This window comes from Schistocerca serialis, chromosome 3 (assembly GCF_023864345.2).
Source record: "Schistocerca serialis cubense isolate TAMUIC-IGC-003099 chromosome 3, iqSchSeri2.2, whole genome shotgun sequence".
Classification (NCBI taxonomy): Eukaryota; Metazoa; Arthropoda; class Insecta; order Orthoptera; family Acrididae; genus Schistocerca; species Schistocerca serialis.
This window is the reverse complement of record NC_064640.1, coordinates 133,997,275-134,021,510: the sequence shown is the minus strand read 5'-3', so window position 1 is coordinate 134,021,510 and position 24,236 is coordinate 133,997,275. Positions and strand designations below refer to the sequence as shown.

General features: G+C 36.2%; 1 protein-coding gene across 1 annotated transcript in view; it reads right to left on the bottom strand.

Moving 5' to 3' along the window:
• Positions 1-719: 719 nt before the first annotated feature.
• LOC126469832 (protein crumbs) overlaps positions 720-24,236 on the bottom strand; it is a 346,090-nt gene continuing 322,573 nt past the window's right edge. The window contains exons 30-32 of the mRNA XM_050097122.1: positions 12,147-12,316; positions 6,284-6,397; positions 720-6,148 (exon numbers count right to left, since the gene is read on the bottom strand). Of these exons, the coding sequence (XP_049953079.1) occupies positions 5,921-6,148; positions 6,284-6,397; positions 12,147-12,316 (512 nt within the window). The 3' untranslated portion in view covers positions 720-5,920. The remainder of the gene's footprint in view (positions 6,149-6,283; positions 6,398-12,146; positions 12,317-24,236) is intronic.

The window sequence follows — 24,236 nt, the reverse complement described above, 5'->3', positions numbered from 1 at the left end:
AGGATGTTAAACTTCATAGCACTTGTTACAGATAGGCCACTATATATCATTATTGATCTTCAATGTTAAAGTAAAATTTGATTGATGATTGTTATCTTACTAAAGTTTCCCCATTTAGATTAGATTAGTACTTATTCCATAGATCATGAATACGACACTTCGTAATGATGTGGAACGTGTCAGGTTAATAAAAGGTGTCTATCCAAGATATTACCTTACACTTAATATTTTTAATTTTTTTTTTTTTTTTGGTGGGGGGAAGGAAAATTACCCACTTACTATATCCAAAAATTCATCATTTTGCAGAGAACCACTTAATGATTTTCTGAAAAACATAGTTTACAATTTTATCAGTTAATTCTTGTCTGTGGGGTGTGATAACTATACTTGTATCATCGGCAAAAAGTACCAGCTTTGCATCTTTGTGAATATAGAATGGCAAGTCATCAATATATATTAAGAACAGCAGAGGACCCAAGACTGAACCTTGTGGCACTGTGTTCTTGATTGTTCCCCAGTTTGAGAAATCACCAGTTTTTTGCATATTACGTGAACTGCTTATTTCAACTTATTTCAATCACATTGTCTTCATCTCATATGAAGACAAAGCCACAGCACTGGATTAGTTAATGTAATATGGAATGCAAGTAGGGGGTAAAAAGATTTATAAAGGCAAATAAACTCTTTTTTGATAATAACAAAAACAATATATTTTCCACTATAGTTGGTATTGTACATTATGTTCACAAAATTTTGATCTTTCCTATTCAAAAGGACAACTGCTTAGAAATTAATTTCTGATTAGATCTCACTTTATAACTGGAATACATAATATAAAAAATCATAATATACAAAATATATGTCAATGTATTTATTTAATCAATGGACGGGACGTCTGAGCTGCAGCTACGACACACATTCTTTGGTTCTTGCTTGTTTAACCTTACCAATATAACTACACACTCTCACATATAAAAAGATACTTCAGGTGTTGATTGATACAAAAAGTCTCAGTTAAGTACAAGGCAATGATTCACTGTTTATTATATTATTTAGTACATGAAAAGCGGTCTTTTCAAAATGTATTTTGACTGACTATAGCTGTAATAAATAGCTTGTCACACATAAAATATAAATTAAGTACACAATGAAATGGAAAATTCATAACTTGGATCAAGAATTAAATCATTATCACCATTTTAATAGTTTACAATGCCTAGCCAGAACAGTATACAAGGATGTACATTAACTAAAAAAATTTTCATGTTTCCATTAGTAGATAATGCCTCTCTGATATGAGATATTAATTAATACTCTTTGGAATATAATTTAATCAACACATTTACACGTGAGCCCAATTAAATCAGATAAAATTTTTTATGTTTCTGAATAAATAGCAAATCTTTAGGCCAAGTGGTAAGATGCATAAACTACAATATGTTAAGATGTACAAAAACTCATGACCTAACTCTAACGGCAGTTGAGATGAAGCTACAGTGGAATATGCTTGGTGCTTAATTAATCTGAACTCCTCTGAGAAAAATAACTCAACACAGAAAATATCATGGTTAGCCCAACAAAAGAGAAGAAAGTGTCAATGTAAAATATAGTGTATGGTTAGCCCAACAAAAGACAAGAAAGTGTCAATGTAAAATATAGTGCATCACATAACAAGAAATGTGTTACTGTAATAAATATGAGAAATTACACAAATGTTGGAAGGATGGTATAAAGTAGCCAGATATAAAAGGAAAAATAAAAGGAATTACAGAAAAAAGTAAACAATAAGGACATACACAACAGAAGAAAATAGTGAAATAAGGATTTAAGAAGTTGCCAAGGAAGAGAATGAACTATGAATGACGTCAAACAATTCTTAATATACAGAAATGGGCAAAATGAGTCTTCCCTGTCCATTATTGTCATCTTATCGACAAGGCATGAAACATCTACATATTTTCAAATACATGTTGCAATAAAGAGAAGGTTAGTCAACACATACTAAATTACAGTAAATTCATCCATGGCTCTCTCTTGTTCACTTACATTTGTGATAACAGATGACAAGACGATTCAACTTACATATTGATGATGGCAATGATTATATAAGCAAGAGTTTAGGCACATTAAATAAATTCAAGCTGTTAAATTATTTGTTTTTCAGCGACTGGGAGATCAGTTAACATAACTTGAAAACAGGCTCTACATTCGGTTACTTGAAAGCTGATGTATTGAGAGCTCTGACGTGGGTGATCTGCTCCTTATTAAAATAACAGTGGCCTATAACTACTTAATGCCATATAATAATGATTTCAGATAATTTTGAATGACTTCATACAGCACAGCAGTAATGTGTCTTAGTTTACAAGAGTGACAAAAAGTTTACAAGACAGAAACATGAGTTTTACAGTCATTTAAACATCTAATGCAACAAAACAATGAAGTACAATTCTTTATAACCACCTTTTTCTGTCTCTACAGATTCCATAAAAGAAGAGAATTTATGGGATTGTAATCTTATAAGAGAATTTGAAACTAAAACACCAGATTCACAATGAACTTCCAGTCAATCATAGATAGAGACATTATCAACAAAGAATCCAACTGATCTCCTTTTATCATAAATACATAAAAATTCAAGTGTGTGTTAAGTAAATGTGGCCATAAATTATACAGTTAAAATAATCTACAAGTTGAACATCATAATACAGTCAAAACTTAACATTATAAAACATATTTGGAAAGAAAAATTTCTGCTTCTTATGCAGCTAGCAAAAGCTGAATTTTTCTTACATATGTAGATCTAAAACCTACCTCTGGCAAAAGTTAATGTTACACACATTTATACTGCAAAAATATTTATTTTATGGTTTTCCCATAGTTTATGATCTGCAATGTGCAATTTCCCTTCTGCATTGGAAAACACTGTATTCCAGTTAAATTTTACAGAGTTATACAATAATGGGAAATTACAGTAAGGTTGAGCCAAAAAGATACCTGAACGAAACTTGGATCTGAAGATTTGAAACAATGGCTCAGTAAACCTGAGACATGCAACAATGTTACTGATGAAGTACAAGCACATTCAGAATAATTCGTTATTTATGCCATTTACGTGCCACCCAAAAATATCAAATAATCTTTAACTGTATTTCACAATCGTATGGCAAAATACAGATGTCTATAATTAAAAGGAAGCATAGTTACTAAAACAAATATCAAATGAAGAGAAGGAAAATGTATGTATTGCATTCTTCAATCTGGATAAGACTGCACGCGAATTAGTATGCACAGTATGAGGATTAATGTAGAAGAAAATAAATTGGAAAACAAGCTAAATTTTTGTGAACGTAGACTCTCCCAACATATACTATTGATCATACAGCTATTAAGTTTTCAACTGGGTGCAACTTTTAAAATAACGTGACTTCTGAAGAGTGACACACTTATCATCAGCTGGCAAAGATCTCCGTCAGAAGATGATGAGTACAAAACACTCCAAAGGTCATGGTATTTTAAAACTGACACCCAGCTGGAAACCTGAGTGTTTTTCATCACACTCAGTATTATTATTCTACTGTCGGAGTTTGCCATGTAATAAGTTATTTTACTTTTAGAATGTCTGTCTGCAGCTAATCACTTGATACACTTGTGAAAGAGAAAGTAATGAAGTTTTAACAGTGAGTTATTGGTAAAATCAACCATTTACTTAATAAAATTCAAAGTCTTCAGTGGCACAGGATGTAAGAAACTTCCAACACTCATTACACTGATTAATATGTGTGCCATATTTGTAACTTTAATGTAATAGACTACATTAGCTCACTCTAAGACACAGTCAATAAATCCATTCACTGTTTGAATTATGTTTTTAATAACGTTATTGGATGGGACAACAGTAACATGCTGTGTTCATATTAGGTCAGCAGCAATATAAACTGTCTGATAAGATATCTTTATATTTCAATGAAAAATAAATCTTGTTTTTTTAAGTTAAAAATTCTCTACATGGCACAGTACTGTTGCATGTAATTCACTGAGCATATATTTTATAGCTAGAAAATTCAACCGTACTGTTTAGTATGAACATTCGTTCCCTCCACATACTATCCTGCCTTCAATGTGGATTAACAGAATTCAAAAATACAATTTTATATGGAACACATTTCGAAGCCATTAACTTCATTACTTCATGCCAGAATTGGTTACATAGCTCCTCACATGAGGGTGATTAATTTTTAAGATGCTGCCCAGGTGGTTAAAGTACTATATGTACAACATTTTATTTCATAACAAAAAAAGAAGCATTTTCATTTTGTGTGTTCCAAAATGAGAAACACATTAACACAAATAATTGCAGTTAACTGTCATGCTTTACAAATGTTAAAGTGTTGGAAGTACTTACACATGTTGCACAAAGATAGGACAATGTTCATGCAGCTTCTTTCAGTGGGCATGCAACTTCTTTCAGTGAGCAATGTATGGTTTAATTAATTATGGAGTTACACATTAAATGCTTAAGTCAAATACAAATAACGACATAGTTGCCCATGCACACCTTCAAAAGTTTGTTTCACTGATTATTAAAATGTGTATCTCATTAATATTTACACACACTTAATTAAAAAAAGTTTCATTTGTTTTTTGTTTTAATGTACAGTACACATAAATCTAATTTTCTAAGATAAATATAAAAAGCCACGGTGAAAATTATGACTAAGTACCTAAGAGAATAATACTGTCAAAAATGGTCCCTTTACCAAGTCGAGTGGCCATATGAAAACGCAGTCTCATATTTTTGAAGTAATGTTACAGTATGTCCACTGGGACTCTCCTTATGAATGTACAATAATCTCAAAGAAAATAAATCACTTTTTTACTCAGGAGTGAAAATTAATCTCACTTTAATTCATAACTAGTTCCCATGACTGACATGTTCCTATATACAGCAGTGGTAAGTTGTGGAATCAAATGATAAAATCATCCTATTAAAACAGTCACTTCAATAATTCCATTTGGTTGTATGTTAAATGGTTACCACTAAGAATTACATGGCTGCACATACACATAATTATACAGGGAAACTAAAATGATTTGAATGAGTATGGTGCCAGAACTTACATCAATCAGCACATAATTAGAGCAAAATAATAAAATAATACTATAAACAGAAAAGAAACAAATTGTGCTGAAATAGCATAAGAATGCTGTACTGATGTGTTTCAACTATGGCAAGGGTTACATCATCACTGCAACTAATTGAATTAAGTGAATGAAACTGACAAGATCAAGAAATAAGTCAGATTTAACCAGACCATTCAAGAAATATAAGATCAGAATATATCGCACAACATAACAGATTATGCTAAGTGTGGCAGAAAATTTGTGCTTTCAGATCTACCAATTCTTTTCCTTCAATTAACAGAATTAAATATGGAGATGTGTACACTGCCAAAACTGAATTATGATAACAGTTGTTTGTTTTATTCTCTCTTTATAGACAATTTCATTCTTCAAACAAGAACTAAATCTGAGAGCAACAATTTATGTTTTGTTCAGTTTATATAGCTTTAACAGCCATGTCATCAGGCATTATTTCCTGTTTCCAGTGTATATAACAATTCATTTGATATATCAGTAAAAAGTCTGCACTGGTCATGTATTAAGTAGTTATGAGTCAAGAAAAACACATTGTTATTAAAAATACATTTCGTTTACACAATAGTGAACGCTAATGGACGGACACCACAGTCAAATCAATATTCTGAATGAGAGATACGAATAAAGGAACAGATAACTCTAATTCACTTTGAGAGCATTTACTCTGAACTTGTTACCAGTCCAGAGTCAAATTTACGTTTTTTATACAGCCAGCAATGAAAAAGGAACATTGCTGAATGCCTGTCTGTGAACCATTCTGTCATATCAGTCTTTCTTCTGGCGGTGGTTTCATAACATTATCCATTTCCACTCTTGGATTGCAGTATTCCTGCTGACTTGGACTGTAAGTTCCTCTAGTAGCCCTTTTCTTCTTTGCCATACTGATGAGTACTGTTAGTGATATGACAATAACAAGAATAACAGCACCAACTATTGGAGTGACAATAATGGCAATATCTGTAGCATCAGATGCCTCAGATACAGGAAGCTGAAAAAAGGGGGTAACAGATTAAAACAGAACAATTTTTACACATTTAAAAGAGATGAGTTGAAGAAAAATAATTAAACTATTCTAAATTCATTAACTATTAACTGAATATTCATCAAAGAATTATATACTTACCTCAGTACAGTTAATTCCAGTGTATTCCCCTGTGCAATTACATGTGTAATAGGGTGGCGGTGCATTACACTCAGGATTGCATGTTCCACCATTCTGGCATAGAGTTTCTGGACTCTAAGTCAAACAACCAGCATAAATTATAAGAAATGCACACATATAATACAATATATCAATAGGAACATGGACAGTATAATAATACAACAAACAAAAGTATGAAGAGGAAATTACCACCTCATTTGACCCAAAAACAAAAACCAGAAAAAAAGATGACACTGACACACATTTTGTTGACCTATTGAAGCAACTCTCGAACAACTGCTGCATACATTAATATACAAGCGTAAAATGCTACCATTGATGTACAATGTACAATGACAATGTACAATGCAGCTTCCAGCTGTTTGCAGCAAATGGTTAGTTATCCCAAAACTCTTTTCCAACAAATACAATACTGGTATCCACTGTCAGACATAAACTAACTAAGGATGTAACATCTTAAGTTGAGTAGTCTGGCTTGGAATCCGAGCACTGATAGCTGATGGACACTATGGCTCAAGCTGACAAAGCTGCTGTGATCTGAACATCTAACCCTACCTGCCATAAACTAAACAAACAAACAAAAAAGAACCCCAATCAAGTTATTGGAAACAAGGAACAATTCAAAACACACTCACTACAGTTACCCTAGAAAATGAGTTCTATTAATCTGGGTGTATTGAACACACTCAGACACAATAACAATTTAACAAGAACTAATAGACAAAGAAAAAAGCTAACAATTTTTCCCTTTCAAATAAAAGCACATAACAAAATAATTAATCTGAATGCTCTGTACAAATCAGTTCTGGTGCTGGTTAGTGTATGCTAATTACTACTACCTACAGTGGGAGCACATGCATTACAACAACTAATGCAAATCTTGTTAAATGCTCCACAGAAATACATTTCCGAATAAAAACTTTTGGGCAGCTTACAAATTACAGAACTTCTCATTCCCTCCATCCATGGCACTTAGGATATTGTATGTAAATGGTGCAACTTGGAATGTTCTCATAATACTCGCTTGTTTTCATGGAGGTCATTTGTTCCAGACTAGTAATAATGCTCAAATAAAGAATATCTGCTAGAATTCTGCTACAAAAGGGTGAGAGTGATACAGGATGGATAGTTCTACAGATAGAGTCCACCCACCACTTCTTTTCTTAAAGATGGGTATGGTTAATGATCTTTTCTTATCACTGACAACAATTCTATACTCAAGGGATCTGTGTGAGATTATGGCCATGAGTCAGGCATAAATTCCAGTCTGTTTGGGCAGTAATTTTTGGGCCATTAAGAGATTTAACTTAATAGTCAAAATTTCTTAGGAGATTAGGAGAGAGAAATTTCTTAGGAGATTAGGAGACAACTTGTGATATTATTTTACTTTGGTAGTTATTAAAGGCTTCACCTATTCACCTACTGATAGCCACAGGCACTTTAATTAATAATGCCTCTCTGTGGAGTTGTGCTTTACTTTGTTCCTGTTGTGCAGTACCCATTGTTGCTTATAAACTACCTAACATTGTTTGTGTACAAAGGGGGATCCCTATCATATTTGCTTAGTCTGCTAAGTACATACTTTTCCAAAGGTGCACTAACTAACTACTATCACCTGAGGCACAGTTCCTCTAGACATTCAGTGCTTGAATTACATTTGTTTATGCTCCAACCCACAACTCAGCACCTCCACCTTATGATGAATGGTTTTCTTTATTCATTCTGAATAAGTGACAGAGTGGGGAAGTTGTCCACCACTGTTTAATAGTGTGTGTCATCATACACATTCATCAGTGTGAACTTAAGTTTCCCTCTTCACACATCAACAATTATTTTCTCTGTGAAGCATTACTTCTCTTCACAATTACATGTACATCTCTTATTATATTAATGAGTAGTAGGGTTCTTGAATTAAATGTCACACTCTATGAGAAGTATTACTGTACACTCCCATTAAAATTACTTTGTAATTGACGTTTCAGTGAGTCAAGTGGTAATGGCAAGACATCAAGCAATTGCAGCTGTGTCTCAGGTTCCCCATGCTCACTATGCTGCCTGTTCTGTGGGCAGAAGCCTCACCAGGTGATGGGGCCTGCAAGGGTTGGGAGGGGGCCAAGTGGGGCCGGCCACAAGGGCGAGGAGGGGGAAGGGGTAGAGGAAGGACTGCCAAATATGCATTGATTCTTGCTTCTGCCATTGTGCCACTACAAAAATATTTTTATGCAAATAAGGTAAAAATTTATATACTTCTGAAGTTAGCAATCTTTATCAAGCAATCATAAATAAACCATTTGGTTAAAAACTTCGATTCTTTTGCATCATATAGCCTTACATCATAGTCTGCATTTAATGGTCATAGTTATTATGATGTTTTGAAGTTAAGTAACCTACAGAATATAATTTGGAGAAATTGCAGTAAAAATGTGGTCACTTAGTACTTTACTGTACACGAAATGCAGCCATCATACTGAAATTGTTTTTAAAGGGTGGAAGGAGAGCCGTATTTTACTATATTGTGGAGTGAACATTATTTACATACTCACAGTACGCCATTGTGTGCCACAGTAGAAGCTGTCCTGTGCATTATGCCTAATTCATTAGTGTGTTTTGTGTTTCTGTTTCTTAAAAAACCTTTTACAAGAAACAGAAACGCGAGTTCATAACCATCTATTCATGGTTTTCCTCTATGTTAATAGTTTTTTAATCTTTATAGGTAAGTTAAATCTTTTTGCAATTGGCAAACAAATCATTTGTCAGATCAATCACATCCACTAACTAAGTTGGCATTACAGTTACAGTGTACTGTAACACGATTAAATGGAATGAAACTGTCTGTGTGACATATCAGTGAGAGTTAAGTACTAGACTACAGCAGCAGCCCCCACCACTGACCCTCCCACTACCTACAAAGCTGTTGCCAACAGTTGGTAAGGAGATGACTTTGTTTCTTTTTTATGTGTGTGCAGCTACTGGTCATTTCATATTAACTATTCATATTTCTATATAGTATAGGAGTAAATCTAACAACTAACTGAATAGTAGAAGCGATGAGTCACTGGCTGATGTGCCGCTCCCCCCCCCCTCCCTCCCTCACCCACTCACCTGTACAGCTACATTGTGCTGGCTGAATACACAATGCCTACCTGCCGAACTGGAACTGCAGCCCTGGTGGTGGTGGTGGTGGTGGTAGTAATGTGTGTGTGTGTGTGTGTGTGTGTGTGTGTGTGTGTGTGTGTGGGCGCGCGCGCGCACGCGCACGCGAAGGGCAACTCACTGCCTCTACTATTCTGTGAGTTGTTATCCCTACTCCTAAATTAATTACTTTCAGCCAGAACTTTCCATAAACCTACAACATTTATTCATAATTCTCATAGCACAAAAACTAATTCTGAAGTAATAATATCTTTAACCCCTTGCCGTACCTTGACGAGTCCAACTGGTGGTAACAATTTGGGATCAAACATAAGTCTCTCAAGCCAGATTCGTTGACACAAATGCAGGCCAAACGTAAACATCATGAGTCACAATTGCAGCAATAAGTCGGGAGAAACATAAACATCACGAGTCTAACTCATGAGACAAACACATGTCAGGATATAGTTCTTACTCTTATGCTACAAGAATTGGCCACAATTTATTAAATCTACTTTAGAAAGCAAGCGTGTTAATGGTTTTATACTTTCATTTTTGAAGAAAAATTTAATAAACCCTTACATAATGTTATGAGAGAAACGTTTACATGGAAGCAGTTATGAAGAGTCCAGTGATAGCGAGGTGATTATACAAACTAGAAAGCATGCAACATGTTTAATTAAAGATGAGAACAGTGAAGATGAAAATTCAATACGTAAATGACATGTATCATGGTTCTGGCAGGAAGTGAAAAACACAACAATCATTTGGAAATATTCTAAGGCTCATTGTATAAAAGCATACGTTTAAAATCAATTAAGTGTACATCCAAGATTATTAGAACTATTTTCTATTATGTTTAATGGCAAATTTTGGGACATACTTGTTACGGAAAAAAGTCTCTTCATAGGACAGATAACAGACAACATATGGAACAAACAGAAAGTGGTTGGTTGGTTTGGGGAAGGAGACCAGACAGTGAGGTCATCGGTCTCATCGGATTAGGGAAGGGCGGGGAAGGAAGTCGGCCGTGCCCTTTGAAAGGAACCATCCCAGCATTTGCCTGGAGCGATTTAGGGAAATCACGGAAAACCTAAATCAGGATGGCCGGACGCGGGATTGAACCATCGTCCTCCCGAATGTGAGTCCAGTGTCTAACCACTGCGCCACCTCGCTCAGTAACAGAAAGTGGACAACACTTGGTATTCTGTTACACTTTACAAAATGAAGGCCTACTACGCTCTGTGCATTTTGATGGCTCAAGTCAGGAAACAAAATATCCACAAGTATTTGTCTAAAAGACCACTAGTAGAAATGTCAATATGCCTTTTAAAAGATTTAAACAAATTTTGAGATTTTTACATTTTTGCAACAATGAAACTGCAGATAATATTGACCGGCTTCGAAAGATAAGACGTATCATCAACCTTTGGAATGAGATATTTGAAGAAATTACACACTGTACGAACATGTCTGTTTAGATGAATCCTTGATGAAATGTAAAAGACTTTAGCAGATAAATAATGTAATCCACTGAAAACAGCGAGATTTGGATTAAAAGTTCATGAACTATGTGGGGCAAATACTGGATTTTGAAACGATTTCAAAATATATTCTGGGCAATACAAAACTGATCTGAATAACAGTGCATCAGAGACTGCTGTCATTGACTTGTCAAAATTTGTACCGAAAAAGGTTTGTTTCTTGACAACTAGTATTCCTCCTGCAATCACATTTTAAAAATACACCAGGAAAACACAAATGCAATCGGGACAGTATGCAGAAAGAGGCAACAAACACCTGAAGATTATCAAAAACAAATTTTAAAGAAAGGAGAATGTTTATGGAGAAGTTGAAATAATTTGTTGCCTCTGAGACAGAAACAAAAGCATGCCGACATGTATATGATATCACTGAAACACAAAGGTGTAGAGATGATTGAACACATAGACAAAAAGTTAAAATAACAATGAGCCCAAATGCACCCTCAAATAAATAGATGACATTGACCATCAAGATCAGATGTTGGACTGTTTCCAAATCAATTCCTTAAATGACACTGAAAACATTTATACATATAAATAACAGATATATTATCCATAGTCAAAGAAAGGAAACATTTGTTGATTACAGAATAAATATAGCAGAGGTAATTCTTAAAAATGTGCAGTCACTGAACTACGAAAAGTGTGGAAAACCTTCGCTAAGTAAAACAGCTCTTCAAATTCAAGTACAATATTGGGTCTTTACTGAAGAATATTGATCTGACACCTAAAAATACAAGGATGTGCAAAGCTTGCATAAAACACAAATTATGAAGTGAGATAACATGAGAATGCACGGAGTGGAAAGTAGCTTTATACCTACCATAATGCTTTTGAAACCACCATACCATGCAGAACCACTAATTTTTAGAGTTGTGGGTTTAAAGTAGCATTGACATCCACTAGAGGTGTATCATGTGAAACAAATAATCATGTAAGTATGAAACAAGTATCCAAATGTCAGCTTGTATTACGACTGTCTCCTGCATCAGACTGGCCCATTTAGCACACGTCATCTCCAGCCACTTGGGCATGGAATTTGTCAAAATAAATGGTACAGCAAGAGGTTTAAACAGTAATTCTCCATGGCTACAAACACAAGTGTAAATATCTGAATGAGCTGTATATGAAGCATTTTGATTACTTACCTCTGTGCAAGGATTAGAAATATGACACCTCTGACCACAAAAATCACGTTTACAATTACATCTGTAGCTACCAGGAACATTTTCACATGAATGAAACCGTCCTATTGCACACTGTGCTGTTCTGAGTGCACATTCATCTATATCAATTTCACAGTAATCTCCTTCAAATCCTTAAACAAATGGAAAACATCAGTGAAAATAAATTGAATTCAAGAGAAATTGCACAGATAAGTATAATGCAGCATAATCTACTTCAAATTTTCAGAATGTATTTCTTGTTTTATGTTACACGTAACTGTGTATTCTGAATATTTTATTTGTCTCTAGGCTCACACAATATCATCAAGTAATGTTAAACTAGTGAAATTAATGTAAGAATTATCTGTTAAACATGCAAATGTTGCACCAGATAAGTTTCCAGACCTAAAAAATGGAATGTTGATACACATTTGACATCTATGTTTCAGAGCAAAAATATATAAGAAATAGATGATGGGTTATGATTTCTTTCATGTATACCTTAACATTATCTACATCAGCTGTGGTTCTTCAAATTGGCCATTTATGTTTACATTAGTAAAAATGCAGCTCAAAACTATTTGTGCAACAAAAAATATTGCCACAAGTTGTGATGCATGCAATGTGGCGTAGGAGTTAGCATAGCTAGCTGAGATGCTGCAGGTCACCAGTTCAAGTCTGATCACCAGCAAGTATTTGTTATTTAGTATTTATCATCTCCAGGTGGTTCCCAAATTTTCTTATATGTGTAGTGTTTGCATATACTAGAATACTCAAGTGTTTTATGAATAATACTACCCCCCTTCCAGGGGGCAGTTCGGTTTGGTTTGTATGTCGGTGTCTGCAATAAATGTGCTTTCACTGCTAAGTGTTGTACTTCACTGCACTACTGGCTGATGTGGACTTGATTGCAGTTACAATGTGACACTGTTTAGTGGAGGTGCCTAGTATTTTAAAACATTTACATCACAGTGGCTCCAATTAGGCAACATAAGAGCTGTTGCCTGCACAGACAGGAACCAGAATATCAGCAGTACATCATTCCTGTGGTCTATATATTCAGGAGACCAATGGATTCCAAAACAGTAGTCAAGTCAGCTGCACAGCAGACACTGATTAGTATTTTCCAAAGATGCTGGTCAAGACCCGATGAAATGGCTGAAAGTATGCGACTGGGTTGCTAAATATAACAGGTTGGATGACATGATGTGTGTGGCAAATGTGTAATTTTACTTGGATGAAATAGCCCAGCAAGGACTGAGAACAACAAAGAGAAGCTCCTAACAGCTGGGGCAAATTCCAGGCTGAAATGAAGAAAACATTTGGTGACAATCAGCAGCAATTCCACTTAGTGGGACAAATGAAGTACAAGCCCCAACATCATGGCAAAATGATACAGTCTTACAAACAGAATGTTTTCTCCCTATACCAAATTTTGAATCCAAATATGAAAGAAGCCAACAAAATCTCACTCCTGATGAAAGGGACCACAGAATACAGGTACCAAAGTAAGTCACAATGCCAAAGGAACGCATCAAGTGATGTAAGTGCATCAAGGAAATGCAACAGAAAAGAACTGGATGAAAGATGTGAGGCTGACTTCTGAATGTTGTCCCTGTGGCAGTTGTGGAAGTCCACCACAGCCTCACCTCTCTCACACACACACCAGTAATGTCAGACTGAGTACACAAGAGGTAGCAGCCACAAAGGGCAACCTCATACATCAGGAGGTAATAGAGAATGTTGAAGAAGACATGAATTGATCTTTAGCACCAATCTCCACCACCAGTTGAATGCTCCATGAAGAATGGATTCAGCAAACTCAGACTTATGCTGCAGCTGTCAAAAGAAAATCTCAGTATGGGACCTATGCAGGTACAACCAACTCCTCTACCAAGTACAATGCCCCACAGAAGAACAAATATTTGGAGGACAGAGGACAACAAACCAGTATGCATCTGCTGTGTACAGCACTGCAGAGACAGACAAAGAATGTCCAACTACTATGCTGCAAGATGTCAACCATCACAACAGTCCTAGTCACACCAGGCAATTGCAGATGATTATAGTTGACCTCTGGGATGAAGCCTACTGCCATATCCTAGATGATGTCACTCCCCAACACACTGGAGCCATTCCCTCTTGCCATGCAGAGGTGCTAGCCACTAAATTCAGACAAAATAACTGAAGTGACCATCTATGGAGGCCATCACAGAATAAAACTCTCCATGGAAGACAGTTATCAAGATATCAGGAAATCTGATCAACATACAAACTGATCATAGAATGGAGGCCTTCACAACCTGTTGACATAGCTGCTGGAAAATCTTTCAGGATGTGAGGTCGTGGTCCTAGAAACTCTTCTGTTCCTGACATTTCGTCCAGGACTGCGGTGGACATACTCAGAGGCGCGCCTTTGCTGAGTCTTGATGACTGACCGGTCGGACGTCCAAGAGTGACACAAATACTGTAGGAAAGAGGATGCAATGTAACTTAGCAACATATGGATAGCAGCTCTGGAGAATCGCTAGACAGTTTTACCTTTGACAAGATGACAATCGATAGTTAAGTTATATCTCTGACAAGAATTATCTCTGCTCATCACATGTTACTTAGACCACGTTCCCTTTCCTGCAAAATTTATGTCACTCTTGGACGACCAATCGGCCTGTCGGCAAGACTTAGTGGAGCAGCGCCTCTGAGGACGTCCAGCACAGTCCTGAATGAAACATCAGGAACAGAAGAGTTTCTTGGACCACAACCTTGCATCCCGAAAGATTTACCAGCAGCAACATACAAACTGTCCAAGCACTAGTCGACACAGGGGCTCCTTTTTCTTGTAATGTCAAATGCTTATCACTGTCAGCTAAATAACACTATGTTCCATGATATGAAAGCAATTGTGCTGAAGGTCACATATGGGAAATATGTCCAACTGACAGGAACATGTACTGCAGGAGTAACTATCAATGACAGAACACTGTCCTTTGAATTTGTTGTTTTAAAAGAACATAGTCATAATGTTTTTCTCAGATGAGACTTCTCGCATAGGCTGTGGAAGATTAGAGCTCCATATTTACAAAGCTATTCCAAAAAGCACAAATAACAAAAACTGCCCTGGGTGGTCATTTGTCGCTGACAATGTTGTTCCCCTGCCATCATCAATGAAATGAGTTCCAGTCATCAATCTAGCTGCTCAATTAAACTGTGAAGCTTTGTAGATTGTGAAGAGTTACTCAGATTCACAAAATAAATCTACACTTTGGTGATGATTGTAAGCATTGCAGGTGGTCAAGGACAACTTTGGATCACTGTCAGGAGCATTCACACAACTCATCCCTAAAGGTATGTGCATAGAAACAGTTGAACCTGTCCAGGGTGGGCAGCAACTACAGACAACACAGTGGAGGAAACTACTATCAAACTCCCAACAGAAACTGGCCTGACTGATGAACAATGTTGACGAGTGTTAGCCATTCTATACAGTTTTTGGATGCTTTCAGATCTGGAGTGGGGAAAAGACAGACCAGGCAGCCTAGTGTAAAACACTGTATTAACATTGGGGATCATCCAGCGATTACCCAGCACTTGCATATGGGGTCACCGACTGAACTATGCATAATTCAGGAGGAAGTACACAAGATTCTGCAACATGACACCACTGTACCTTCAGAAAATCCTTGGTACTCTCCCGTGGTCCTTGTGAAGAAGATGGATGGACATGGCATTTCTGCATCAACTACTGACAACTGAACAAAATTACGAAGAAAGCTATCAATCCATTGCCACACACAGATGACATCCTAGACTTCTTGACAGGAGCAAAGTATTTCTCAACTATGTATGTGTAGACAGGCTACTGGCTAATAAAGGTTGACAAGGCAGAGAGACTGCCTTCATAGCTCCTGGCAGTCTCTATGAGTTCAAAGTCATGCCATTTGGACTATGTAAAACACCAGCCAACTTCAAGTGTATACGTACACACACAAAGAAAGCAGGTTATCCACAAAGCAGAATCAGCATGTAGCGGCCTGAACCATTGCAAGAACATCCCTGCATTATTGAATGGGGCAGCGTACAGTGGCAGCAGGGTTGCAGCATCGATGGCAGCGGACATGCATCTGCTGGCTAGCCAGCAGGTGGCCACATGCTACTATTGCAGAATTAAGGAACTCTCACGTTGGCATCTCGGCAATATTTCTCAAACAATATTAGAGAAATTATTAGGTGAAAAATTTTGATTCTTTGATTAGTTATACCTCATATAGCAGTTTCATGATGAACTGCCTATATTTTCATTAATGGTCCTAGTTAGCAAGATGTTTAGGGGTTAGTTACCTACCTGCATGAAATTTGAGTACTGTGCAACGAAAAATATGTAGTAGCTATTGGTGTGTATTAGACCACACATTGCTGCAAATTAAATGTAGCTAACACACTGAATTTTTCTTTAACCTTAAGATGACATCTATATCTACCTCCAATCTCAAGAAAGCTTATTTTATATAGTGTTTTCACATCTACCTGTGCCTGCTAATGACATAGTGAGAATGAAATATTCATAAAGTCCATTGTATCTCCTAAATGGTTCAAGACACCCAAAGGAGTTTTTGATAAATAAAAGCACACAAACATGAGAGTATTTTGTTATATGGTTAACATGCTGAACATCTTAATCTAACATGATATAACAGCAGCTACAGACTTCTTCAATGGAATAACGTAGTTTTTTAGGGTCATCAATATCTGTTTAAATGAGAATTAGTTTGGCCTTGCATCAACATAAGTGAAGACATTATATGTTTATTTTTATACCTAGAACGTGCTTTTTCATAATCTACTGACCTGACATGTCCTTAGTGCCTCATTTAATAAACCACTATTTGAGGATCCTGTCACAACTGCAACTGCATTAGCTTGTCATGTGGGGTGATATTGTGAAAATTCTGCTCTGTTTTGGAAAAGTAGCAAATTTTAACATGGCAACAAGAGAAATGTAGGTGTTACTCAAAATTCACCACCAATGATACTTCTCTGAAGAAGAAAAAGGATAAGATGCCTGGGGCAAATAAATAACTCCTTCTGTTGTAATTTTGGGATTTCTTGCAACCGAGTGAATTTTTAGTAATGAACAGTGGAGACACTGGAAATGTTCAGACATTATATAATGGTAGGCCAGATATTTCAGAACCAGATTTTAAACTGTAAGACACCTTCGGGAGCAGATGTTGACTGGCCATAATTTATTGGTTCTGAATCATACATTAAAACTGAAGAATTTGGAAAAAGATTTCATTGTTATACTGGAATGATCTGAGAAATATTGTAACAATTCACAGCACACCATCTTTTTTTCCTATCCCCATTCAGAGTGAATTCCTGAACTATTTCATCTCAAATATCTGTTGATATGTTAAAGATATAATCTGTTTTCTTCTTGATAGATAGTTGCAAGTGGTTTGTAAAAGGAATTAACAATGTTTTAATTAACAGAACTATTCTCCTTTTCAGCTCTGGAATTGTAGTTCTGGTTGACACAATGTACTTCGTTGTTCTGAAGCTGTGATCACTCTGATGACTTGCAGAAAACTTGTCAAGGAGAAAACAGATTATCAATATCTTTGATGAACTAAAAGATATCTGAGGTGAGAAAGTTTAGTCCTTCATTCAGAGAATCAAACAGATGGTGTGTAGTTTGGTGTGAATTTCTTCCTATTTCTCAGATCACTGAGGTGTAGAAAGAAAATACTTTGGTAAGTTTCAGTAACAGTTGTCAATTATTAAAAGTGACTGGGTAACACAATTCCACTGAATTTGCAACAAAAGGGACTATTTCCCCCCCCTGACTTAGTAACTCCCCCATCTCCAAGAGAAGGCAGTCAGAACTGGCATTCTACAGAATGCACTGTGGAATGGTAGATCCTTTAATCGGGTTGGTATGGTAGAAAATCTGAAAATGGAAATGGACATTTTGAAGTTAGATATAGTGTGTACTAGAGAAGTTTGGTGACAGGATGAACAAGACTTCTGGTCAGGCAAGTACTGGGTTATAAATACAAAATCAAATAGAGGTAATGCAGCAGTAGGTCCAACAATGGATATGATAATAGGAGTGCGGGTATGCTACCACGAGCAGCATAAGATAGACATTAAAACCCACAATCACTGCAGCAGTACAAGTTCATATGCCAACTAGCTCTGTAGATTATGAAGTGATTGAAAAAATCTAAGGTGAGATAATACAAATTATTCAGATAGTTCAGAGAGAGGAAAATTTAATTTTGATGGGTGATTAATTCTGTAGTACAAAGAGGAAGGTAAGGAAAAATGGTAGGAGTGTATGGACTGGGGGAAAGGAGTGAAAGAGGAAGCCACCTGGTAAAATTTTGCACAGAGCATAATTTAATTATCGCTAACACCTTGTTTAAAAATCATGAAATAATGTTATATACAAGAGACCTGGAGACACTGGAAATGTTCAGACTGATTATATAATGGTAGGCCAGATATTTCAGAACCAGATTTTAAACTGTAAGACACCTCCGGGAGCAGATGTTGACTGGCCATAATTTATTGGTTCTGAATCGTATATTAAAACTTAAGAATTTGAAAAAAAGGTATGAAATTAAGAAGATGGGTCCTGGGCAAGTGAAAAGAATCAGAGGTTGTGGGGAGTTTCAGAGAGAGCATTAGGCAATGATTTACTGAAACAAAGGAAAGGAGTATAGTAGAACATGAATGGGTAGTTATGAGAGATGAAATAGTGGAAACAAGCGAGGATCAAACAAGCAAATAGAAAGGCCTAGTAGAAATCCTTGGATATGACAGAAGATACTGAATTTAACTGATGACAGGAGAAAATATAAAAATGCAGCAAATGAAGCAGCTGAAGAGGAACACAAACATCTAAACGAATGAAAAGTTGCTACTCATCATATAGCAGAGATGCTGAGTCATGACTCAGCATCTCTGCTAGGTGAGTATCAACTTTCCTTTTCATAACATTGTTACATTCCATCCTGAAATTTCCATTGTTTGATTCATCTAAAAAATGAGATTAGCAGGAAGTGAAAAATAGCTAACCAGGAATGGCTAGAGGACAAATCTAAGTCTATAGTAGTATGTATAGCTAGGGGAAAGATAGATACTGCCCACAGGAAAATTGAAGAGGCCTTTGGAGAAAAGATTAGCAGCTACACGAATATCAAGACCTGAAACAGAAGAAAACCAATACTAAGCAAAGAAGGGAAAGCCAAATGGTGGAAGGAATATCTACAGGGGCTATGCATGGGAAATGAAATTTAATGCAATATAATGGAAAAAGGGGGGAGTAGACGAAGATGAGATAGAATACTGTGAGAATATGACAGAGCACTGAAAGACTTAAGTCGAAACAAGTGGCCTGAAATAGATGACATTCCCACAGAATTGCTGATACCCTTGAAAGAGCCAGCCTCGACAAAACTATTCCACATGGTGTGCAAAGATATATGTGACACAGGAAAAATGCCCACAGACTTCAAGAAGAACATACTGCATTTACTCGGATCTAAGCTGCACTCGAATCTAAGCCGCACCTCAAAAATGAGACTCAAAATCAAGAAAAAAAAATTTCCCGAATCTAAGCCGCACCTGAAATTTGAGACTCGAAATTCAAGAGAAGAGAAAAGTTTTAGGCCGCACCTCCAAATTGAAACAAAGCTGGTCTATTGTAATATGAGGCACAACTTAGGACGAATAAATGACAATACAGCTACAGTAATTTGGTTCAAGTCATACGCTTAGCAGTTAAGCTTTACCAGGTAGCCACTGCTATGCGTCAGGCGCTCCGTCCGTATTTATACGGGTACCCTTCCTTTTTCACGTGCTTCGTCTGGTTTGAATTGATTGCTTATTTTTCTTTGATCTGATAAGTGCCGTTCTCTTTGTTATAGGCGTTTACGTCACTCTAAGCTGAAAATGCATATCGTACTGTGTCATGCATTGTTTGTCGCATTCTGATAATGAATGTTTACGGCCTGTCGCCACTCATGGCATGGCTTGCTTTTGTGCGCACTACCACCGTTTACAGTCTTTTTTAAAAAAGAGAGGAATCGTCTCATTAGCGAAACAATGCAAGAGACTGCTATTTGTTGTTACTTACACTGTTGCTTTCTTTGATAATGATCAACAAGAACCAAATAATAGACTGCGTATGATAGAAGATGTTCTGAACAAGAGTTAAGCGAAAAATTTTCTCCATTTGAAAATCTTTGCAGACGCCTCTTTTGTACATTAGATTCTGTACAGAAATTAGAGTCATCTTAGATTTAAAAATCTAGTCAATTGCCGTGCTTCATTTCTGACTGTATCACTATTAAGCATAAGAATAATACGAATATAAACATGACATGATATGTATATTCTTCCATGTTTGCTGTTGTCTCGCACTAGTTTTGTAGTTTATTAGGCAGACAGGATTTAAATGAGATAGCAGCAAACACGAAATAATACATGGCAAAATATTCCTATTATTCTTGTGGTGAAGAGAATACTGCATGTGATTCACAATTCATAAAAGTTCCTATTAGCAACCATCTCTTCTCACAGGTAGGAAAAAATTCAGAATGTAGAGTTGGCCATATTGACAAACATCCCAAACAGTCTTGCCAGTCAGATTTTCGTAGTACATTGAAATGCTGCTACATTCGAATATGAACAATACAGAATTTGTATTTACTTCGTTAGATAATGTATGAAAGTGCAGTGATCGAAACTCGGGGCGGAGAAAAAAGCTCGTCTTCCACCTTTTTTGTTTTACTGACACAGAGGTTTTGGCACCAGTATTTATCTTTGTGCCTGCATAGCATGCCTGTGTAGCGCTACATATATTCGACTGCAGAAGTTAGTTGTGGCGGCACCTACCAACATTTTTCAGAACTTCTGCTTACTTTGCACTTGATTCTAAGCCGCACGCGGTTTTTTGGATTACAAAAACCGGAAAGAAGTGCGGGTTACATTCGAGTAAATACAGTAGTAATTCCAAAGAAAGAAGGTGCAGACAGGTGTGGATATTGCCAAACTATCAGTTTAATATGTCATGACTGCAAAATATGACATGAATTATTTACAGAAGAATGTAAAATCTGGTAGACTCTGACCTCAGGGAAGTTCAGTTTGGGTTCTGGAGCAATTTTGGAACACACAAGGCAATACTGACCCTACCACTTATCTTAGAAGATAATTTAAGAAAGGGCAAACCTGTGTTTATAGTATTTGTAGATTTGAAGAAAGCTTTTGACAACTGAAGGCAGCAGTGGTTGAGAAGATAGTGAGGCAGTGCGGCAGCCTATCACAAATGTTATTTGCTCTGTACACTGAGCAAGCTCTGAAGGAAGGCAATGAGTAATCTGGAAAGGGAATTTAAGTTCAGGGTGAAGAAATAAAAATTTTGCAGTTTGCCAACAACATTGCAATTCTAGGAACAGCAAAGAATTTCGGAGTGCAGTTGAATGGAATGGACAATGTCTTGAAAGGGAGATATAAGATGAACATTAACAAAAGCAAATCAAGGGTAATATGAATGAGACACTGAGGGCTAACTGTATAAAGAATTTCACCTTACATTAACATAGAAAATAACCTCAGATGAAGCTTAACTATGCACTCTGTGCAAACGTCAATCCCAGATTATATCACCGTGAAAGTATGATCAATTTTGCGTGATGAAAATTTATGAATCAAAGTCTGATTAAAATGTGATTGTCAGTTTACAATGTAGTGACATAAATCATCAAAACATCAATTTCATTTTGTATAAATACAAATTGAAATAGCAAAAAAGTTGTTGCCATCACACGAAATCTATGATATACCACTCCCATAAAGTTGAAGATAAATTTCTTTCTTTCTCTTTTTTACCTCAATCTGTGAGGTTAGTTTAGGAAACTACCTATCAGCTATGTATGTAATGAGCAAATATAATAAATTGCTCTCACAATTCTTGTATATGTCTTGTAATTTGTGTGATTAGTTTAAAGACATTTTATACAGACTTAGCACCAGAGTAAGAAAGGAAATTTTTAAATATTTGCTATGAAGACTTAAGTATGTTGGTTTTTACAGCAGCCAATATGGACTGAACATCTCTTATAAATGTGTTCTCTCAGCTCTTGTAGCAGTAACAATAAAAGTTGTGTTAATTTTGTAACTACCTAACATGTGCTTAAGCTATTATGACAATGGCATGCACATTGATGAATAAAATATAACCCATTTAGCAACACGATATTTATCAGAACATGGAAACAGGATTGGTACAATAGCTCAAAGATTGCATTCTGGTGTATAGTGCAAAAGATCCCAGGTCTGATCCCAGGTCAGTTCTTTGAATTTGTTTTCCACTTCATACTACTTTTTCTACTGTATTGGTCATAAAGATAAAGAACAACACATTGTTTTGAAACCATACTATATCACGATTTCTGTTTTCTGAGCGTTCATGGCCACTGTGGTGAGCAGCATTATGTGTACAAGAACCTTACACGATCTGAATTATACAATTTCCTTTCATTCACTTTACAGGTATCTGAGTATTCTGAGGTTGACAAAGGATGAACCCATTCTCAGAATTAAATGATAAATTGTCGAAACTGAGGTTTCATTTGGGCAAAAATACTGTGCAGTGGTTAGAACTAAGGTTGAGAGAGTATCTGCTGAATCGAACTGAGAGAAACCAGTCACTAAGATCATGCTGCTTTCAACATTAATATTTTATGATTCAGGAAGCTTTCAGATGGTGGTTCACCATTTTTTGAAACAAATCTAACAACAGCTTGCAGCGTGTCTACAAAGTATTAGCTTGCATTGCCTCACTGGAGATAGAATCCTTCACAACCCCCTACAGAAGAAAAGATGCGAGGAAAATCCAGTGGGATTTTTATTGGACAGCGCATTTTCCTGGTGTTTTAGGAACTACTGAATGTACCTATATACCCATCAAATGTCCTCATGGTTAAAGTGCAGAGATGTTTGGGAACCATCAAGGGTCTTTTTCATGAATTGTACAAGCAATCTCAGATGTGAAGCTTAAGCAGAGTATATTAAAATGCGTAAAAAGCACCACACATAACTTTGGGATGTAAATCTGTCAATGAAGAAGTTCCAGTACCAACAGAAAATGAAGCTATCAGGACTCACAATGCAATGAGTGCAGAATTTACTAACAGTTTATTTACATAAAAACAGTTATTCATTTTAATTGTGAACTATAGTAACCTTATTCTTCCCCTCCCCCTCCCATCCTACTGTACCTTTATATTGGACCAACAGATCTTTTTTTTTTTATGGGCTGAAATTTGAAGGTCACTCTTTTTTCTGTTTATTGTCCTCTATCTTTGTAGCATGATACCTTCTATAACACATACTGTTTATCTACAATGTATGATTAATATCTGCAGTCAAAGCACAATAATCATGCCTATAACCGATGTAGTGGTATTGCCAAGCATATTTCATGCTAACTTAGAGCAACAATAAACTTCCTTCAGTGGGTTCATGCTTGGTGCTGTACAATAGAGAATAGTTCATTGCAAACTGAAGTCAAACTTGACTTCCAGTCAGCCGTTTTTATACAATCAGCCTACAAGCAATAGATGAGTTTTGCAATGTGGACAGTAAAATAACTGATGGTGGCTGAGGTAGAGGGGACATAAAATGTAAAAGGGCATTGTTAAGAGAAATATTTCTGCAGAAGAGAAATTTATTAACACTGAATATAAATTTAAGTGTTAGGAAGTCTTTTCTGAAGGAATTTGTCTGGAGCATAGCCTTGTAAGCAAATGAAATGAGGACAATATGAAGTTCAGACAAGAAGAGAACAGAAGCTTTTGAAATGTGTTGCTACAGAAGAATGCTGAAGATTTGATGAGTAGGTTGCTTAACAAATGAGAAGGTACTTAACAGAACTGGGGAGAAAAGAAATTTGTGAAATAACTTGACTAAATGAAAAGACTGGTTGATAGGGCGCATTGTGAAATATTAAGGAATCATCAGTTTAGTACTGAAGGGAAGTGTGGGGGACAAAAACTGGAG